This window comes from Falco peregrinus, chromosome Z, assembly GCF_023634155.1.
Source record: "Falco peregrinus isolate bFalPer1 chromosome Z, bFalPer1.pri, whole genome shotgun sequence".
NCBI classification, from domain to species: domain Eukaryota; kingdom Metazoa; phylum Chordata; class Aves; order Falconiformes; family Falconidae; genus Falco; species Falco peregrinus.
In genome coordinates this window covers 59,794,840-59,815,211 of record NC_073739.1, presented here as the reverse complement: position 1 = coordinate 59,815,211, position 20,372 = coordinate 59,794,840, and the positions used below count along the sequence as shown (strand labels likewise).

Below are 20,372 nucleotides of genomic sequence, written 5' to 3'. Positions count from 1 at the left end.
CTGTCAGCCAAGCCACAAAGGCCTGTGAAATTCATAGCTTTACTTAAAAAAAAAAAAAATAATTTCTTCTCTTCGTAGTATCATTCACTTACAAAAGAAAAAAAAATCCACCACAGAACCAACACATTTTTATTGTAAATGAATTGCTGAATTGTTTCTGAGTAAATGAAACTTACTGGATTTTGAGAGACTGCTGTTTCATAACCTTTTATCTGTATCACTTCCCAAGACAGAAGACTACAGCTTTCATTATTAGTCTACTTTCATTTATGATACTTGAGGTCATGCCAAATGTGTCTTTCTACACAATGCTGCTATATCAAATTATAGCAGGATTATCACATTTGTATGGTACATGGATGCATTTTCTTCTGTACAACTTTAATACAATCAAAAGCTTTTCAACATTAGAATTTTACTTATCTGTTTCATTACCTCTTGTCTCTTAAATCGAATAATCTCTTTTTTGATGGTACAGCATCCAAAGGACAGCTACTTTCAGAGGAATACTATGACTTCAAAAGCATACCTATCTTTGGGTTCAATTCAAGTTTGTTTATTAAAAAAAAAAAAGTAGATGTTAAATAGGCACTGCCTCAAAATCAGCAACATTTTAAGATCAAGCCAAGTAAGCTAATACCTGAAACAAAAAATTCTGTTTTTACAAACTAAATTTCATTACTTCCAGTAGATACCAAAACAGAAACACAATTTTAGGTTTCCAAAAGAATTAACTACCCAAAATATAACAAACTAGATGTTTCTGCTTTACCTTTATCTTCCCAGAGAGCACATTTATTTGGTTCAATATCAAGCAAGAACCTCTGCTAAAATATTTTTATTAAAAGACTAAAAACAGTCACAGAAAACCTCACAAGTAGATCACAGACAGCAGGTAAAATGAAAATATTTAAGAAAGAGCAGGATCTATATTTAGACCTTGGCAACAACTCTTCCACATAATGCCTGCGCCCCCCCTTCTCTGCCATACTATTTTGTGGTTTGACATTTGGACAGGCACTGCCTTCAAAAGTAAGGAAAATTAACTAATCACATCATACATAACATTACCAAGCAAAGACAAATAAAAATAAGTTCATTTGAATGAGATGTTCAGACAACATGACTTAGGTTTGTCAGTGTCCACCTGGAAATACTGGTTCGATCTGTAAAATACTTTAAAACACACAGTCAGACAAAATTGAAATGCAGACATGCATTAATACCCACTAATTTCAAAGCTGTTATGCCAACAAAGTGGCAGTCAAGGTTTGGCTTATACATGGAGGCCTTTCGCCCCCTCAAGTTAAAACATGTGGATAAGTAAAGGTATGCAAGATTACCTTTTGTCAGCAGTGGAACACGAAGGAAGTTAGAAAGGACTGAAGGAAGTGAAAAAAGCCTCTGAAAAAGGAAAAGTATACAGCTTTCCTAAACCAACTTCTGCAAATAAAAAACCTAGAACTGTGTTTAACAGCGAGCTTCAAGTTACAGAGAAGTTGTTATAGAGTCCTTTTATCGTGATGAGCTGCAGATGAGAAGTAGAACGTGGATTCTCCCTCACAGCTACAAGAAGTCTTTCCCCTGAAGAGAAACTGGAATCAACTACTGCACTTTAAGCAATCTCTACAAACCAGAAGTATGGCTGAGGTAGGTCCCTAGCTCAGGTCTCAGAAACACTATGTAGGACAAGTTTCCTGGGCTGATGAACAATGCAGGGGCAAGCATACTGCTTCCAATACCCCTAACTGTGCTGGGTATCTCTACACAATAAATTTTGCTAGATGTTATTTTCATAACTATTAGAAAAAGTCAGGGAAAGCATCACATATCTTTGTTGCTGAAGTCACATTCTAGAACAATGACACCTTTTCAGCACTTGGTGCCAAAAGGTATTTAAAAGAACAGTGCTCAGTGCCACTGGTACCAGTCCAAATTATTGTTGGCGGCAACCTCAAGGCCAGGGCTGCTGTTCCTCTGGGAAGTCGTAACACTCTGTAAAACATCAAGTAAAAACAGAGTGCCTAGCCTAAGGAATACTACTGACTGAATTTTACGACCATAAAAACTAAACTAATGACTCAGACTCCAATGAATAAATGTCAGTAATGCTATGCTTCCACCAGCTACCTGCACATAATTATGCTTGAAATGCGACAGCTCAATTTTTAAAATGCCTAATTATTCCAGCTGACATTGTAAACTCACTGCCGTATACTATGTGCGTGCTTTAAAGGGTCATCATGAAATAAAATGCAACCCAAAAAAAAAGCTCAGTAAGATTATTAAAGTAAGTAGCTCAATAAATTAGTTGAACTAGATTCAAATAACAAAGGAAGAAAAGGATGGGAAGCATGCAAGGAGGTCAGCTTATTTTGACAGCTAAGCCAGAACAGTGGATGAACAAACAATTCTCAGCTGTATGACAAATCAATAGTGCAAAACTTAAATGCAAAATGCCGCATTTTGAGATGCAGGGTAGAACTTATGCCGAGACATCAGCATCCTGCATGCTTCAGAAATAACATAAATAAACATCCAAGCTTGACAGAGGCTGGGAGGAAACCAGAAAGGAAAAAGAAGGTAAATTCCCTAAGCTTAACTATCTGGGTCAGTCAAACGGAAGAAAAAAAAGACTGTAGTAGTATTATACACGCACAAAGTTACCGCCAAAATAAAGAAACGTTTTCTCTTCAAAATAACTCACCTGAAACTCGATTTGCGTTATTTTAGCAACAGAAGGACACATGAAAACCCGAACTTTTGAAACGGCCGTGCCCGTTCCTAGGGCTTCCGGTAACACTGCTTGTCCTACCAGCCTGCTGGAGCCGCCACGACCCCGCAGCCTCCCGGCGGGCTGCCCCCCGGCACTGCTGCCGGCCCCCTGAACACTGCGCTGCCCCACGGCGCCGGCCCTTCCCCACCTGCCGCAGCAGGCAGCGGCCCCGCGCAAGCCGCGGGAGAAGGGCCGGGGTCCGTCCGTCCCTCCCTCCCTCCCCCGGGACGCCCACGGCTCGGCGCAGCCCGCTCTCCCTCCGCCGCGACACCGAGCAAGTCTCACGGTCGCCCACCGCCCCCTCCCCGGCCCAAGCCTCACCTTGAAGGGGTTGCTGAGGTCCGGGTCGGCGAAGGGGTTGCTGTCGAAGTCCGACATGGTGGGGACAGGCGAGCGCTGCGATCACCGGGTGGCGGCTCTTCCCCTGCGGCGCCCCCGACACTCGCCGGCTCCTCAGCTCCCCGCCCCCCGGCCCGCCGCTGTCGCCGGCCGCTACGGCCCAGGCCCAGGCCCGAGCCCGCCCCCTCCGCCACCGACCAGCCACGGAGCGCTGACCTCCCAAAATGGCCGCCCCGGAAGTGAGGTTACGGGGCGGGACGGGCCTGGAAGGTAGGGGGAGCGCCCATTCCCCGGGGCAGGCTGGAGGCAGCGCGGGGGCGGGGGCAGGGCTTGGGAGAGCCCATTCCTGGGGCGGGGAGGGAGGCGGACCCGCCGTAGTGAGGGCGGTTGGGCATGCGCTGCCCTCGCCGCTCCGTCTGGGCGGACGGGGGCGATGGGGGGCTCTGTCCCGCCTCCCTCGCTTGCCAGCACCAGCCAGGAGCCGTGGGGGAAGGTGGCCCGGGGCTTCCCGCCTCGGGGGGCGGGCCCAGCGCAAGGCGTGCGGACGTTGCCAACGGCCATGGACGTAGCGGGGCTCTGAGGCGCCGGCTGGGCCGCAGTGGGCGCTACTTGGTAGCCACGCCTCGGGGCTACTCGGGGCGGACGGTACCCGGAGGGAAGAGCTGCGCGGCCCCTCCGTCCCTGCCCGCCTCAGAGCGCGTCGGGGCGGCCCGCCTCATCTGGGGAGTGATAGTGGGCGTGCGAAGGTAGCAAGGAGGCCTTCAGGTTTGAGGCTTCTTTAGTAAAACACAGATTGACTCTCCTGCTGGCTTCTCCTGTTGGCATAATAAATAGCCTGCAAAACGCATGGCTATCCCGATGTCTGGTGTGCAGGTTCAAGCAAGGTAGCCTTGGCCCGTAGCCTTGACTCGTGGTCACAAAATCCTGCTTCCATGCGTGGCGATATTAAAAAAGCTTCTTGGAAGTGTTCAACCATTTACTACTGTCTAAAAGAGTTCAAATACCTCCCGACACTGCAGTTTGAAGGACCCGGTCTGAATGATGACAATAAATGGGAGCAGCTGTTTGAAGCACTGAAGAACCTTTTGTTCAGAGATGCGGTTGAAATCTGAAAGCCCATATCTACATTGACGCAACCCTTTTGAAACCAGAGAATCCTGAATTTCTTTACATTCTTCCTAAAGACATTATTTAAATTGTCATGTAAATGCAGAAAAGGAGAAATTTGGGGCATGTCAGATGAAATTGATATGAGAATAAAACTGGTCTTTTAACTTTTCAGTGTTCAAATGTGATTTCTTCCCATGTAATGAACATAGACTAACTGTGGGGCGCACTGCCTACAATTTTTTGACCATTGACTCAGAGTGGTAACATTCCTATGTATTTTAATAGCTGAATGTGTGTCATTACTCTGATCTTGACACTGGGAGATTACAAGGGTGGTGTTCTGTCAACAAGCCAGGAAAAATCCTACATGTACATGAGAATCGATTTTGTATGGATCAGTAAAGAACACAATAATTGCTTCAGGGTTGCTCTAAATTTATGCAGAAGTTTCTCAATTATTTGTGAAGGACTGTTAGAAACGAGATGGTATGCAAATTCTACAAATTATAAAAGCATAGTTTCTAAACAACAAAACATTTCCAACTTTTTTGTTCCTGTGAAGTGTTAAATGCTTCATACTTAATGCAAAGGCAGCTGTTGTACAATCAACAAAAGTACATTACAATATTAGTCACAGTCATTCATATAGCTCACTTACAGTGACAGCAAATTAAATCATGTTGTTTTCCAATATTCACCCATGTCTCAATAGATCATAGCTCAATGGTACGTGATGATAGTTCAAAAGCTGTGTGCATTGGCAGCTGTGTATTTGCTCCTCTTTCAGCTGAACATGAATGAATGTATGCATGCATGAATGAATGAACATTTGCCTGGAAAGACTATCTTTTCCTGTGTGGTTGCTTGTGCTTCAAATCACGGACATTGTGACATTTCTCTGATCATAATTTGTGCACAGTTAAAGGGGAATAATCTGTCATCTCATATAAGTTTCAAGGCAATAATGAAAATACATTACGACATTTTTGGATAGGATAATAAGCATTTTACAGTTAAATGATAGAACTCCATAGTGCATCTTTGCTTGCTACTAACCAACTGACTGCAAGCTAATAGAAGGTGAGAATTAATTTATGCTTCCAACTAAATGAGCAGTTTGTACTGTATATAAACAATATGGGCAATATAAATGGTCATCATTTGATGCTGAAGGTTGACATTGTCGGTTGTTTTCCTCATCTTCCAAAGGAGTTTCAGAATTAGAAGAGAGACATGATTAACCAAGGATGCCCCCCATGCCCCCCCCGCCCCCCACCAACATGTCCTCTGTACACCATGCTTTCCAAATAGTATAATTTAATTTTTTTGTAGGAATTACCTACTTGCAATTAATTGTTTCTAATTGTAGTACAAGATGTAGCTCATAAATACATCTATGTGATTTTTAGTAAGTTCACTGAAAAATACATTCTAGTACAGAATAGGTGACATTATTCAGATAAAATTATCTCTCTCAACTAAAAATTCCCCAGCCTCCTCAAATTGGGTTTTTTTCAGCGGTTTTCAATAATTCTGAAATTGCCTTCCTATCAAAGGAAATTATCTTAATCTGAGTTAGCCATTTTCTTAGAAGAGTTTAAACTTCAACAAACAGTAGATTTGAACTACTTTCATGAGAAGTTTGTGTTTGAGAGGTCTTGTGTAAAGAATTGGCTTGATATTAGTCCTTCAAGTCCTCCCTCTCTTGGACTTGGTATTATTCCTCAAGTTTTCTCAATTTTCTATCACTTGTGGAATTTACAGCATTTATGCCAACTTCAGATGGTGGCAAGGAGTGCTAAGATCAGTTGAGAGGAAAATGCATTCTTTTTTTTTAATGCAAAATGTTTGAATGCTGAGTAGACAACCAAGTGGTCTGTCTTGGTCAGCTCTCTGTCACAGTAAAAGTAGGTCACAGTTTTACAGAGGATGGACCTTCAAAAAATGAAACCAAGCTGTGACAAATAAGCCCTAAACACTAAGAAGTGTTTCCTTTCATAAAATGGAGCGGTCTGTGTAAGCAGCATCAAATGCAAGCATAATTAATTTTTAGAGAAAGCAGGGATGGAGAATGTCAGCGTGCCACATGAACACAGAACTAAGGCTCTACTACAGAAGTTGGACAAAATGATTGGCACAGAAGACTCAATGACTGCTAGAAACTCATGCAGTAGAAACAACAGAACTTTATGGTAGTATAAGTGCCATGGTTTAACCCAGGCCAGCAGCTAAGCACCCCACAACCCCTTGCTCACTCCCCTTCACCCAGACAGATGGGAAGGAGAATCAGAAAGGAATGTAAAACTCAGGTTTGAGATAAGAACAATTTAATGGGTAAAGCAAAAGCCACACATGCAGGCAAGGCAAAGCAAGGAATTCACTCACCACTTCCCATGGGCAGGCAGATGTTCAGCTGTAGAGGAATGTAGCTGGGTTAATTAGCATTGATAATATACAGCTGTGAGTTGGCTTCAGGGGCGGTGGGTTGGCTGATGTAGATAAGGTGCAGCTGTGGCTGCTTCTTTTAAGTGGTTGAGAGCCAAAGAAGAGAGGGCAGCTGAGGAAGAGAGAGAAGGAAGAAGCAAGAGAAAAGAGAGCGTGCGCCCTGGGTGAGGAGAGACTAGGGGAGGGCAGCAGAGGGACTGGCATAAAGAGTATGTTGTGGTAAAAGACCTTGTTGCAGCTGGCTAGTTTGGAGAGTGCTGCAATATTTGGCCATCCCCAGGGCAGCTGGGATCCATCACATGTACCAGTTACTCAGGAAGACAAATGCCATAATGCCAAATGTCCCCCCCTTCCTTCTTCTTCCCCCAGTTTATATACATGACATCATATGGTATGGAATATCTCTATGGCTAGTTTGGGTCACCTGTCCTGGCTGTGTCCCCTCCCAATTTCCAGTGCCCCTCCAGCCCTCTGGCTGGCAGGGCCCAAGGAACTGAAAAGTCTTTGATTTAGTATAAACATCACCCAGTAACAACTAAAACCATCAGTGTGCTGTCAACATTGTTCTCACATCAGAGCCAAAACACAGCACTGTACTAACTACTGAGAAGAAAATTAACTCTATCCCAGCTGAAACCAGGACAAAGTTACAGCTTCAAATTAGGTCATGTGTAGATACTAATTTTAAAGTCTTGCTGAACATTTAGAAGACATCTAGTCTGTAAGGTAAAACTTTACCTGAGGAGTTATTCCATAACAGCTTCTGGAAAATTTAAAATGCCAAGAACCTTTTTGTAGATCTTACAGCAGAGACATTTACTAGCAAATTGTTGAAGAGGTTTTAACTTAGGACTGAGGGAAAAGAAGTGTGATAAACAGGCTTTTCAATATAATACTTGAAGGATATGAGCTGCAGTATTCCCCAAAATCTTTTGCCTCAGTTTAAAAGAAAAATGTGTGGAGAAGAGAGGAGAAAGGGCAGAAATGACAAATTCAGAACTCCAAAAATCTGCTACATACAGACTTCCCATTTAACCTCTCTTTCACTTTCTTACAATCAATGAACCCCTGATTCCACAAAATAAATTCAGTTTTAGTGTGATGACTGCTGAATCAAAATCTCCATGTTTCCATCATGCAAAGTGTTGAGCTAGTATAAATGTGTTTTGATAGTCTGAAGAGGTAGCTTTAGTCTTTTTCTGGGAGTGTGGCAGCTTTGCCGGTTCTATTGTCAGAAGGTACACTTGCACCCTTTCCTGAGTAGGACCAGCTTAGCCAGTGCACGGTGGTGGTGCATGACCAAGCCAGACCTCTGGGGTCACCTAACAAGTGCAACAGTGAACACTGACAGACTGGTGGTCATCTTGCCCTTTTCATGAGAATGCTGACTGCTCTCTGAGGCCCAACGCTTAGATTTTCCCATTGCATTCCAGAACTGTAGCAGAATGGAACTCTCTGTGGACAGCTTACCCCTTTGGAGGTAGGAGAAGGATTCCCAGGACAGTAGCTGAATTGCAGCAGGGAATGGGTAACCGATACATAGCCAGGTTGTGGCCATTTTGCCAAAGGTCAGTCTAGTACTGCCAGTGATCTCGTGCCCTGCATGCCCATGCTCTACCCCACTGTCTTGCTGTGTGACTAACCCACGCTGACGTAAGGACGTGTGCATCCAGCCATTGTTCTTCATGCCCCTCAGGAGAATCAGAACTGAACGTTAGTTCACAGCAGAGGACAAACATCTCATATTTGCTGCTTGGAGTAACTGATTTCACTGAAGTCCAGGTGCTCTAAGGGCATGCTGTGTAATAATAAAACTGGGTCATTCTTGGCTTGAGCAAAGATTTACTTTTGCTGACCTAGAATGATATTGCTTAATGTAATGTCTTTCAAAACAAAGGTTATATATGAGGTATAAAAGCTGTCTCCACTGGTACCATTAGTTTCTGCCACTTTTCATATTTCCCTTAGTCCTATTCTGCTCTATCTGCTCTGGCACTCCACAAAGAGTAGATCATCAGCAAACCATCCTTCCCTCTGCTTCTTTTCCCTATGGACCAGTTGCTGGTCATTGCTCAAGGAGTAGAGCCCTTCACCCATGGCAGGGGATGCCTGTATTTCAGGAACATGCTGGCAGAGCATAGCTATCAACAGCAAGGTGTCTTCCATGTTTCTGCCAGAGTGGATTTGTCTGCTTGTTTCCATCCCACAGGCAGCAAAGGTAAGCATTAGCACAGAGCCCAGTAATCAGCACTGGCCAAGACAGCACATGTAATTGTGTAAGAAGAGTTATTCCTGCTGAAAGAAGACTTGTGTGTCCATCTGGCAGGGGACAGAACAGCAGCAATTTTCCCCCTCTTGTCTAATGAGTTGTGACGCCTGTGGATGAAGCCACAGACTGCCATAAAAGCTGCCTTTGAGAGGATGGCTAACCTACTGTGGAAGCCAGTGCGTGGGAGCAATGGATAATAAGCTACAGTCGTGAAGGAAGATACAGCAAAGCAAACACATGCTATTTGGGCAGGGGAAGAGCATTCCAGGCAGCTGTGGAGTGAAGCCAAGTGGCACTAGCAGTCTGTGCTGCTTGCATATGTTCCTGTACCAACTGAAGAGTGGGAGAGAGAGCAGAAGCTAAGGCAGGTGATAAAAGAGCTAGTTCAGGCAGTGAGCAGACCTCAGTCTCACCAGTCTCCTCTTCCCAATGTGTTATCTCTTGCAGTATTATACCACAGATGCTTGGCTTCAGTGTTACCGAAATCTCGGAATGAAGAACTTATCGACACCAATGTGATGTAGATAAGCAGGCACTTCTTTATTGACGGCCGGGTGCGTGAGTGAGTCCTCTCACGATCAACGCACGCCAGGTCTCAAAATCAGACACCATATATAGAACTTAATCATACATATTCATTAAGTATTCATGCATAACCATGATATTTCCCGTAAATCATTAACATATTCTCCTCCTATATCCGATTCTGCGCAGTAAAGCTTAGAAAGGTCTAGAAATGGGTCTGGGGTACGATTTGGGTAGGTGGTATATGAGTCGGTGGTCGCAATCTCCCCCTGCCGGAATTACCTTTTACTAAAGTTCACGATTTCTTGGCAGGCATCTACAAGCTGTTCCAGTCGACTCTCCCCAGTTCCCATTAATCTCATATTCTGACATTTCAATACACCTCTGCATACAGAAGACTGGTTAAATACAAAGAAACCTTTCAACCCTAAAGTTATTACCTATGTTTTAACAATAGTTCCAGCCCCTTCTTCTAGCCTTGGTACAGGACGTACAGAAGATCTCATAACAACTTTTACTGTGTAGCTATAAGTTTCTTATAAATTTTTTTTTCTTATTCTTCTATATTTTATTTTATTAAATGATTTTATAAAATCAATTAATCAATCAAATAAAGTCAATCAATCTTAACTTATTAACAAATCAATAACATCAGCAGCCCTTTTCCTACACCTACCCAACCTCTTCTCATGTCTGCACCCCTCAAGAAGAGGTACACTGGTGGACTTCAGTGGGAATTGTCTAGACGGTAGCAGGACTTGTGCTATCATCCTTTCCAGACTAATGATTCTGGCAAATAACCTTTCAGTGTCTCATCCTTTCCCATTTAAAACTGTACATAAACAGTGGAATCTAAATAGTTGTCTGCATTTTCTGTTTTGCATTGCTTTTAATCACTCATATTTTCTTCATTGAGTGATTATTAAGTTGTCATTTTTAAGCAATTAGATTCCAATTAGAAAGCAATTGAATTGCATTGCTGGGATCTGGAAAACAATTCAGGGAGGAATCTGTATACATATAAGTATTAAGTGATTCAGAACAGGGGTCCTCAAATGTCAGGAGATCTGTTCTGCAAAAAGTAAGACAAGGAAAAAAGGTTGAGAACAAAAAGATGTAGAGAATGACAGTTTCTTGGTTTCATTTCAACAATACACAGTTTTGCAGAACAAATGTGGGATTTTGCATAAAACAGCTCAGAGTGCATCCTTCACAGTTTGCCTCTCCCAATCCTGATGCACAGGTGCAAGTAGTTACTAATCTTCACACAAAGCCCAACAATATATTGAGAATGTTTAGGCTTGGGGCAACCTAGTCTGCTGTCATTCCATCTCTACATGTACCTACTCTCCCTGTATGTGACCATTAGTGGACAAGAAGGCTTATGCCTGGCACAGAGGGTCTGAATACAGCTGCATCAGGACACATGCAGGTGTCATCAGGCAAGAATCCATACATCTGCTACTGCGGTTGCCACTCAGTCAAAACCAAAAATTATGTATTGCTTTTGCAGTGTTGAATAGTGTCCTGGCAGTGAAGTAGCACTTTAAGGACACTTGTTTCTAGCCAGCAGCACAGGGGAAGTCTAATATTACAAACAGAAGGCCAGTTGTTCCAAAGAGGCCAGTCCACAGGGAGCCCCACAGGGAAAAAGGACGGACAAGTGAATTGCTGCACACAGAGCAGTCAGAGCATCAGGCTTCTTGCCATCCAAAAACTTCTACCATTAGCTCTTGGTAAGTGAACAGTGGTGGGAAAGTGCCCATGTGTCTGAACTGACTCAAACCTGTACTCCAAGGTAATATGACAATCCAGAACTGCAAACATGGAACTACAGCTTGAGACAATGAGGGAAATTTAAGTCAGTCATCTGCAGTCTGAAGATACATCTCTGATATAAAAAAGGTAATTCCAAGATTAGATCTAAGGATCAGCTGGTGAAATTGGTCTTGCAGATTACCACATTGCTGGGGAGATGTGGTGTGGTAGAAATACTCTGAAGGCTGCCATAGCAGACATGAAGTGAAGCTGACAGAAGGATCCATATCTGTATGATTTAAACATTAAATAGGAAAGATACAGAGTTGAAGGAAAATAAGGCAGATTTTGGTTTAATTTGGATAAACATGATTCTTATGTGTTGATGTCTGCTTTTTATATAAAGAAGAAAAAGGTGTGATTCCCAGAAATGCAGAAGGTGCAGAGATGACAGTAAACCATAAGTTAGGTAATCAGATATCCCAGTTTGGGTAGGACTGTTTTTTTTTAATGACATACAGATTTTTTCCTGTTTTTCTTTGCTCAAAATATAGTCCTGAGAATTTTTCTAGGGCAGTGGCAGAACCAGGAACAGTGGCCTATCACATGTAGTAGGCACATGACCTAAAGCAGAGGGTATATATTCAATATATGGCATCCCATTACAAAATAATCCATAGGAACAATAGCTTTCACGATGCTCTGCAAACCTTCCTTTTGTGGACAAAACCAACAAAAACCAGATGGTTGTCTATTGGTGATGGCATATATAATGTGGAGTTTGTATTCTCCTTTACAAGCGTTTATGTTCTTATGGGAGTTGCATATGGGGTTTAGGAAAGCACATCCATTTAAGGGCTGACTTTTGAAAAATCTTTTGCATCTTACTTCCATACTTAAAAAGGTCTGTAGGAAAGGGGAGGGAACTGAGCAAGCAGCGGGCATGGACACAGAAAAGAGCTGTGGAAGTTTCTCATAACTACTCATGCACGCAGCTGTAGAGACAGCACAGTTTGAAATGAGAGACTTCTATTGCACAAGGCTTCATATTAAAAAAATACTCTGAATTTTTTAAATAAATTACTCTTTCCTTTGAATCTGCCCTTTGACATTCATAACAGGTTATTAATCAGATCCTTAAAAGGAAAAACATCTTGGCAGAACTAAAAAAAAGCACCCACTCATTCTTTTGAGAGGCTTATTTTCAGAAGGGGCAAATTATGCATATGAAAAATAACAGATTTCAGCATGCAGATTAGACTTCCTCTGAAAAAGATGAAACATAAATGAAATGTTTGTTAAACATGTGCCTCTTCAGATTTAAAGCCAATTAGAAAAGATGAATATTTTATCTTAAAAATGCAGTAATTTCTCTCTCTTTTCTAATAACAGTAGCTCAATGCATGCTTTCAATAGGGTAAGTACTGTCACTTTAAAGCACCACAGATCTCTGGAGGGAAGGATTTCAACATTGATTCCATTTTGTACTGATTCCTTATTAGGACAGATATGTTTTAAAAATGGGGTGGGTGGGGGGTGTTGAGAATAAAAGAAATCAGGCATATCACTAAATCTAACTGTGGGAAAGAAATACAAGGGAACCAGATTAGTCTATTTTTTTGTGGCCCTGATCTGTTGTTTACAGAAGTGTTGTAATTACAACGTTTAAAATGTTAACAGTTACCAAAAGTCAGTTCATTCAATGGTTGAACCAAGCCTCACTGGAAACATAGCAAAAGTGGTAGAAAAAACATATATATTGCTGCCTTTGAAAAACATTCTGGGACTCTGAAACATTACATAAAAGGGAAGCAAAATTATTAGCTCAGAAGTTTAAAGTTATTCAAGCCCATATAAGCTAAGAAAGCCTGCAATTCATAAGAAAGAAATTTCTTATTAGGGTCACATCCCTTGTCCCCCATGTAAAAAAGTGCTTTTTCAATAGTTCCAAAAGTAGCTCTTCAAATTAGATTACAGAATTGGCCAAGAATGTCCATTAATCTCCATTCTGACCCATTGCCTTTCTTGACCATGTAGCCATTCATGTGCACGATAACACAAAAATTACATCACAAGATACTTTTATATACTGATAAACTTTTAAGATCAACAGCAAGACAAGGGAAGGGACTGTCCCCCTGCACTGGGCACTGGTGAGGCTGCACCTCGAACCCTGTGTTCAGGTCTGGGCCCCTCACTGCAGGAGGGACGTAGAGGGGCTGCAGCGTGTCCGGGGAAGGGCCACGGGGCTGGGGAAGGGTCTGGAGCACAGGGCTTGTGAGGAGCAGCTGAGGGAACTGGGGTGGTTTAGCCTGGAGAGGAGGAGGCTCAGGGGGGACCTTACTGCTGTCTAAAACCACCTGAAGGGAGGCTGTAGGCAGGTGGGGGTGGGTCTCTTCTCCCAAACGACAAGTGACAGGATGAGAGGAAACAGCCTCAAGTTACACTGGGGGGGTGGGGGTGTGGGGGTGGGGTTGGATTGGATGTTAGGAAAAATGTCTTCACTGAAAGGGTGGTCAAGCACTGGAACAGGCTGCCCAGGGAGGTGGTGGAATCACTGTCCGTGGAGATATTTAAAAAAATGCATAGATGTGGTGCTTAGGGGCATGATTTAGTAATGGACTTGTGAGTCTTGGCTTAATGGTTGGACTTGATGATCTTAGAGGCCTTTTCCAGTCTAAATGATTCTATGATTCTTTGATTATCTAAAAAAAAAATAGGTACAGAAATCCAGGACTTCATAAAAATACTTGGCTTTATAGACAATGATGCCAACTCTGAACAGCTAATGGTAAGCATGCTAAACTTAAATCAATATTCCCTTTGAAATACCTGAGTACAAGGGTGCAGCAAGCTCTGTGCAGTACTTGAAAATGCAATTGGAGATCTGAAGTGTTGGGGAGAAAACATGCAGGTCCTTGGTGAACGAGATTGGCCATTCACAAAGTTAATGTTTTTGTTTTGCCAAGGATATTCTTAGTTCAGTCTTTCCATAAGCATTGCAGATGAAGCAGAGAATACTTTTAACATTTATGTGGAACAAAGAGTGATAGATAGAGTATAGACTTAGTGCAGATCTATTAAAATGCATTGCCAAACCATTGCAAATATTGTATGGCATCATTTTTACTGTGTGGTAGAGCTGTAGTGCATGCAGAGTGCTCTTCCCCAGCCAAATACGGTGTGCTCATCAAAAGAAAAAAAATGAGAGGTATTCACCATTAGAATCCTGTGAATCAATACAAATCAAGCTTTTCCCCTTAGAAAATTTGATCTGTCCTTTAGAAAACTAATTTATGAATCTGAAACAGAACCCCAAAATAAATGTAAGCCTCTCTAGCCACGGACAGTGCTGGAGTGCAGCTCATAACCAGGTATTACAGAGTGCTAGATACTACTCTTTGATGTGTCTCAGGGGCATTTTTAGCAGAATTTAAGAATTTATTTTTCATCCACTAGTGTCTATCAGTATCCTAGACTATTAATGTCTACAGACTAGCAGCATGGTTTAAGTGCTCTAAGTGGCCAGCAAAAGATGGGATAGTCAACTACTATTTTAGTTCTCAAAGCACATTTCCCTTGAAAACTCCACCCTCTCTTCCATGTTTTTATATTACCATTTGATAGGTGTGTCTGGTTTGATAAACAAAATGACACTTTCACTAAGTTCAATAAAGTCAAGTCATCAGAAGTTACATGATCTGATGGTGTGAAGAAGCTCACTTTGAAACATGGTACCACCCTGTTAAACAAACTTAATGATTACATTACTGCATAGTGCTTGCTAAACATTGATGAGCTTGTTACTTTAATGATGGGTGTTCTATCTTTGACACTTGAGAGGGGGCACCTATTACTATTGCTTTGGGTCATCCTTTTTCCACCCCAGCCAGGGCCCTACATGCTGCCAGAGCACCAGGATCCCCTCTGGAGAGGAACAACTAGCTGTCCCTGTTCCCAGCCCCACCAACAAAACTTGGGGGCAGGTCAGCAGTTGATCAGCCCAGCAACCCCATTGCCTAGCCCAGGCTGCCAGCACTATTCTGACTGGCCTGGCATCTTTGCTTCCAGCAAAAACTATTGGTGTCGTGGTATCAGTGCAGCTAGATCTTGCTGTGTTGTTTGAGCCCTGTCTAAAATGGTTAAAATATGTCCCAAAGAAGGAGCAAAAGGACCCAGAAGAGATTATCTCAGTTCAGTAGTATGTTTTGAGCTATCTTGGGCTCAGGGAGGTTTGAGGAAAGGAAGCCTGATAGCAGACAATCCTGACACCTATCTTTTCACATTGTTTAATAATTTTGATCTCTATTTACTGGATTTCCTTGGTTCTGTCAAGCAGGTCTGTGTTGGGTTTTTTTTCTTAAAAAGACTTCATTTTTTCTGGTTTTTGTGGTATAATAACTCTGTAGAGATCCAAGAAAGAAGATAGATATTATTAGCCATCAGTCAGAAAGTACTGTTAGGAAAAATTGTGGAATGAAGACATAAATATGTAAGCAACAGACTCCACTGGGGTTCATCAAATGCCTGAAAGTAAATACTGGTCACAAAATAGCAGGTGAGAGTTGAGTTCCTAGCACCTTGACTCCTAGGAAGAAGTATGGTTATATGCTGGACATCAACAGTATAGATGAAACTCATTACATAAACAAGAGTTTGTGAAAGTAATGGCTTGCTTTCACTGAGAAGAATGGCCTTTGCATATGTTATGTTAAAGAAGAACTAGCTAATAGCCTGTTTCACACATGGAGTACTTCTGTGAGTTTTTTGTTAATAAGCAAATGTTCCTTCAATTTTTGTCCAAGTGGTTATTCCAACATGTCTGTCAAATACTGCTTATCCTTAGAAATCTGCCTTCAACAGTTTTCTCAGTATTTATGCCTCATCTTCCTTCCAATTCCATCCACAGAAATAAATAGCAAAGGGAAGAATTAAATTTTTTACTACTGTTGGTGGATGTACAACTCCATTCCTTTAGAAACAGACTTCCGTTCACACCATACAAATGTGCTGTCCTACAGGATGATTAATATGTTTGGTAATGGCACTGTAGGGTCTGGACTGTTCACTGTTTTACTGCTATGAGATGTGACAGCAAAAATAGTAATAAAAGGGCTCCATATTTGTTGCTTTTCTGATTTCTAAACTTAGACTAGCTTTCCAAGAATGGGGGATTTGGCTATGTTTTTAGCTTCTAGAAAATGTATAGAGAATATATTCTTAGGCTCAAAGAAATTTCTATTTTTGGTACAGACTACAAATGCAACTCAAAGTTGCTTAGTTTTTTCATGCTGTAGAAAATTCATATTTACAGCCAGTGAAAATTTTAATAATATAGAAGCCAAATGTGATACAGAACACAAAAAGAAAAATTTTGAATCAAGAATACTGGTTTTGTAAGATTTCTATTGAAAAGCGTAGTTGCATCGTGAAACATTTCTTCTACAATTTGCAATATTTATAGTAACAGAATAAAGAAGCTCTATACTTTCTACTTCATGCCCATGTCCTTGCTGTGAGATGCATTTAACATTTGAGAAATAGTTAGCAACTAAACAATACCATTCCTATTTTTGTGAAAGGGCATCTATTGGAGCATTGTAAAGATGCTGAGAAAATGGCATTAACAAAATAACATATTTGGTATTTAATTCAGAGGAACATTTATGGGGAAAGTACAACAGAAGAGTAAGTACTCCATCCACATAGTAACTGAGAAATGTTAAAAAGTGATGCAGTTTCACCTAGATATCCCATTCAAAAGATAAGTTTGGTCAGTGGTTTTGCCAAGCATTTTCAATGAAACATGAAGTGAAGTAAAAATGTTAGCAATATGCAGTCATAGTGGCCTCCTTTCTTCCCACCCTAAGAGCTAAAAACCCTCAGCAAGGCTTTCATCATCTTCTATCTCATTTACTGTAACAACCTTTACCAAACTAATTCATTTTTCACTGCTCATATCTTCCCAGAATGCTGTTGCAAAATTCATTTCCATGTCAGGTTTGCAGCCCTACATGAGCTCTCCCTTCTCCATCACATCCTGTGTAAAGTAGGGCCAGTGTAACATTACATTTCACACTGTTATCTGGGACAACAGTACTATCTAATTATATAAAGATTAAAATGTTCCATGAAACAGATAGTACTGAGCTTGTGCTGTTTGGCAAATTTTGAAATAAGAGTTGTGATCTGCATTAGCTCATTCTCATCTTTTGCTCTTGGTTCATATTTGCAATCCACACTTCATAAATTTACAGACTTTGAATTTTGTCTTTTAAAAGCATAGCCTTGAGATAATACATTACAAAACAATTTCCATTGCCTTTGCACGTTTCAGATTTCTGTATGAAATTTCATAAGGTAAATAGCTTTATCACTGTGCTTTCTAAGAAGTTTTTTTTGTAGAGGTCTGCTTTTAAAAATTCCTATTACTGATAGTTATATTTAAATACATCTATTCAAAATATGTTATCTAAGGTTGTATGCCATGAATAAATTATTCCCCTTGTTTCGAGGCTTAGGCAATTTTAATTTGAGTCTGAGTGAAAACATATCTCTCCTCTTCATCTTTCTATGTATATTTAAATGTGTATATGTATTTATATATTATATTTATATTGGCTAATTCCATATTGCCCAAAGTGCCATATACTGCCACTTGTGCTTTTAAATTCCAGAGGCTCTTTCCTGCTTGCCATAATTTTTATACTGAAAGTTTTGGGATGAGCTACATTGCAGGATTGAGGTCAGAAAGTTCTGTTCCATCAGTGTTTCTGAAGTGTTTCCCCCAGGAATTCTGTGGCAGCACTGCCCTGGTTTGTCCTGCTGCCGCATTGTTTCAGTTGTCTATTTTGTGTATTAACTTACAATTTAATCTTTATTAGCTGTTTAACTATTTTTATAGAGTTCTTTAAGATGTTTCTGTAGGTTAAGAGAGATTCAGGAAAAAAAGATACTGAAGTCAAACTATTCATTTAAAGCCCTGAAATTCACCAGGTTATCTCACTGTAAATGTAAATTTAATGTAAATAAATAAAAAAAATTTTAAAAATTGTAAATTTTTGCATTTACATCAGAGTAAGTAATTGCCATTCTGTATTTCACTGAAACATGTCCTCCTTCTTTCAAACCATTGGTGCCAAAATATCTAAGCTTATTATCTATACACTTGAGAAGTAATCTGTCATCCTTTACTGTTTCAAGCCACAATGCCGTATCTGTGGGTTACAGTATTTTAATTCATATCCTCATTGCTGGAAAAAAAGCTTTTATTTCCTATAATCCTTCCCAGCTTTATTACGTATATTGTATGAAGAACATAAAGTCATAAGCATATAATGAAATCTTCATTTCCAAACAACTGAAGAGTCATTATTTTAAGGTTCTTTCTGAAATTTCATCTCCCCAAAACAGCTTCCTTCTATATTCTGAATAGAAGAGGATATCCTCAAATACTTTTCCTTTTTCTTAGTTAAAGTAGTAGGCCTGTCAGTAGTTCTAGAACTCTGTATCTTATGTAAATATTTTATCTTGCATACAAGCCTTCTTTCTTTTCTAAAGTTAGTTTACTTTTAGTAAACTTTAGTTATAATATTTTTTTATCTGAATTCCAGGATTTTTATGAAAGTGTTTATTTGAAAGTATTCCTTAAAGAAAAAAGGCTTGCAAATTGCTGTCTTTAAGAAGTCTTCCATCTGATTTGTGTATCAAAGCTGTGTTTGTCTGATGGAAGAAGCCTAATAAGTGTGTTGTTGCATTTCAAGACTGGATTGCATATATTTGCCCGCAATGAAATCTACATACGTAACCACCTGACTGAGGGTGTTTGTTAGTTATGAGATTACCCTATTTCTTTTGTGTTATTGGATCCTCTATTCCCTCTCTTTTATTACATAGCAAAACAGGCATTTCCAGACTCTGAAGTATGTTGGCTTCCAGGCTTCTAGTCTCTGCTGGGTAAAAAATGCCTTTGAACTCCGTTAATCTTGAGTCAGGGGTTTAAGGCTTGGGATATGTGGAGACGTCAGGGATGGTCTGGCTTATTTTGCACATACTGAAATGTTTGAGTGTTGAACATGTTTGAATGCTGGGCAGAAAAACTGTGGTATTTTGAGTGAAATTGCAAGTAAAATACAGATATACTCTAAAGACAGCCTATTAGTTTCTTAATAGTATTACTAAAATTATTAGGCAGAAAATGTCAGCGTTTCACATGTAAGTTTTTGGGTTATCCTTCATCTGAAAATATCTCATGTAAGAGATAAAAAAGCCACTTCAAGGTCCTTTGCTCTCCACGTAGCTCTGTGGTTTGCATTGCATAAAGGCATGTTGCTTTTCTAGCCATTTATTGCTTTAAGGGAAATTTTTTACTTGCAGAGTATACAAAGTATTTACTTTATAGCAGGACCTTTTTAAGAAATACAGCCACATTAGTTTGCTATTATGTGTGCAACAAGCAAGTTGGGAATTAAGTGAGATCTGTTTGTCTAATATTAGCCAAGAAAGCAGTATAACATGCTAGGTTTGGCATATTTGGAACATAAATAATAAAACAAATTTTAAAGCTATTAGCGTTAAAAAAGTAAGTCTCTTAGATGAATCTCATAGTTTTACTAAAGGGTCATCTAGCTTCTTAGAGGGAGCTGGCAAAAGGACATATGAATTCTGCCTTAAACATTTCCTAAAGAATTGCCATTATTCAATGTGTGTGCATCAATACCCCTTAAAAATACCATGTTCCTCCATGTTTCAAGGAATAAGTGTAGAGATGAGAGACCATATTAGTGCCCTAAATGAGGGAAAACTTGCCACATTACCTAAATTACATTATTAGGGACCAGAAAATTTATAAAGGGAGAATGCTTCCAATTACAGAGAAAGCTTTCAAGTTCATCCTTCATTAAACAGCTTGCGATCTGTTGTTACTCTCAAAGCCAAAGGAAAGCAGGCTGCACGAGTTCTTCTGGTTCTCCACTTAAGATAATGTGGTATCCATCTTTTGATTACATCAAGATCCTATGCATTTTAATCCGAACACTTCTAACGGAACTACAGAGAAAACACACAGCCTTCCCTGTTTGCTAGTATCTTCCTGGTGTCACCCTCTTACTAGTCTTCTTCAACCCTTGCAGGAGCTACCACCCACATAAA

General features: G+C 40.6%; 1 protein-coding gene across 2 annotated transcripts in view; it reads right to left on the bottom strand.

The window, feature by feature from the left end:
• The window catches only part of SCAMP1 (secretory carrier membrane protein 1), a 50,644-nt gene extending 47,312 nt beyond the window's left edge, over positions 1–3,332 (bottom strand). Inside the window, exon 1 of one of the 2 annotated variants that reach the window (XM_055790425.1) lies at positions 3,098–3,332. In XM_055790425.1, the coding sequence (XP_055646400.1) occupies positions 3,098–3,154 (57 nt within the window). In that variant the 5' untranslated portion in view covers positions 3,155–3,332. The remainder of the gene's footprint in view (positions 1–3,097) is intronic. The other variant, XM_055790424.1, reaches the window with a different exon arrangement.
• Between the last annotated feature and the right edge of the window lie 17,040 nt (positions 3,333–20,372).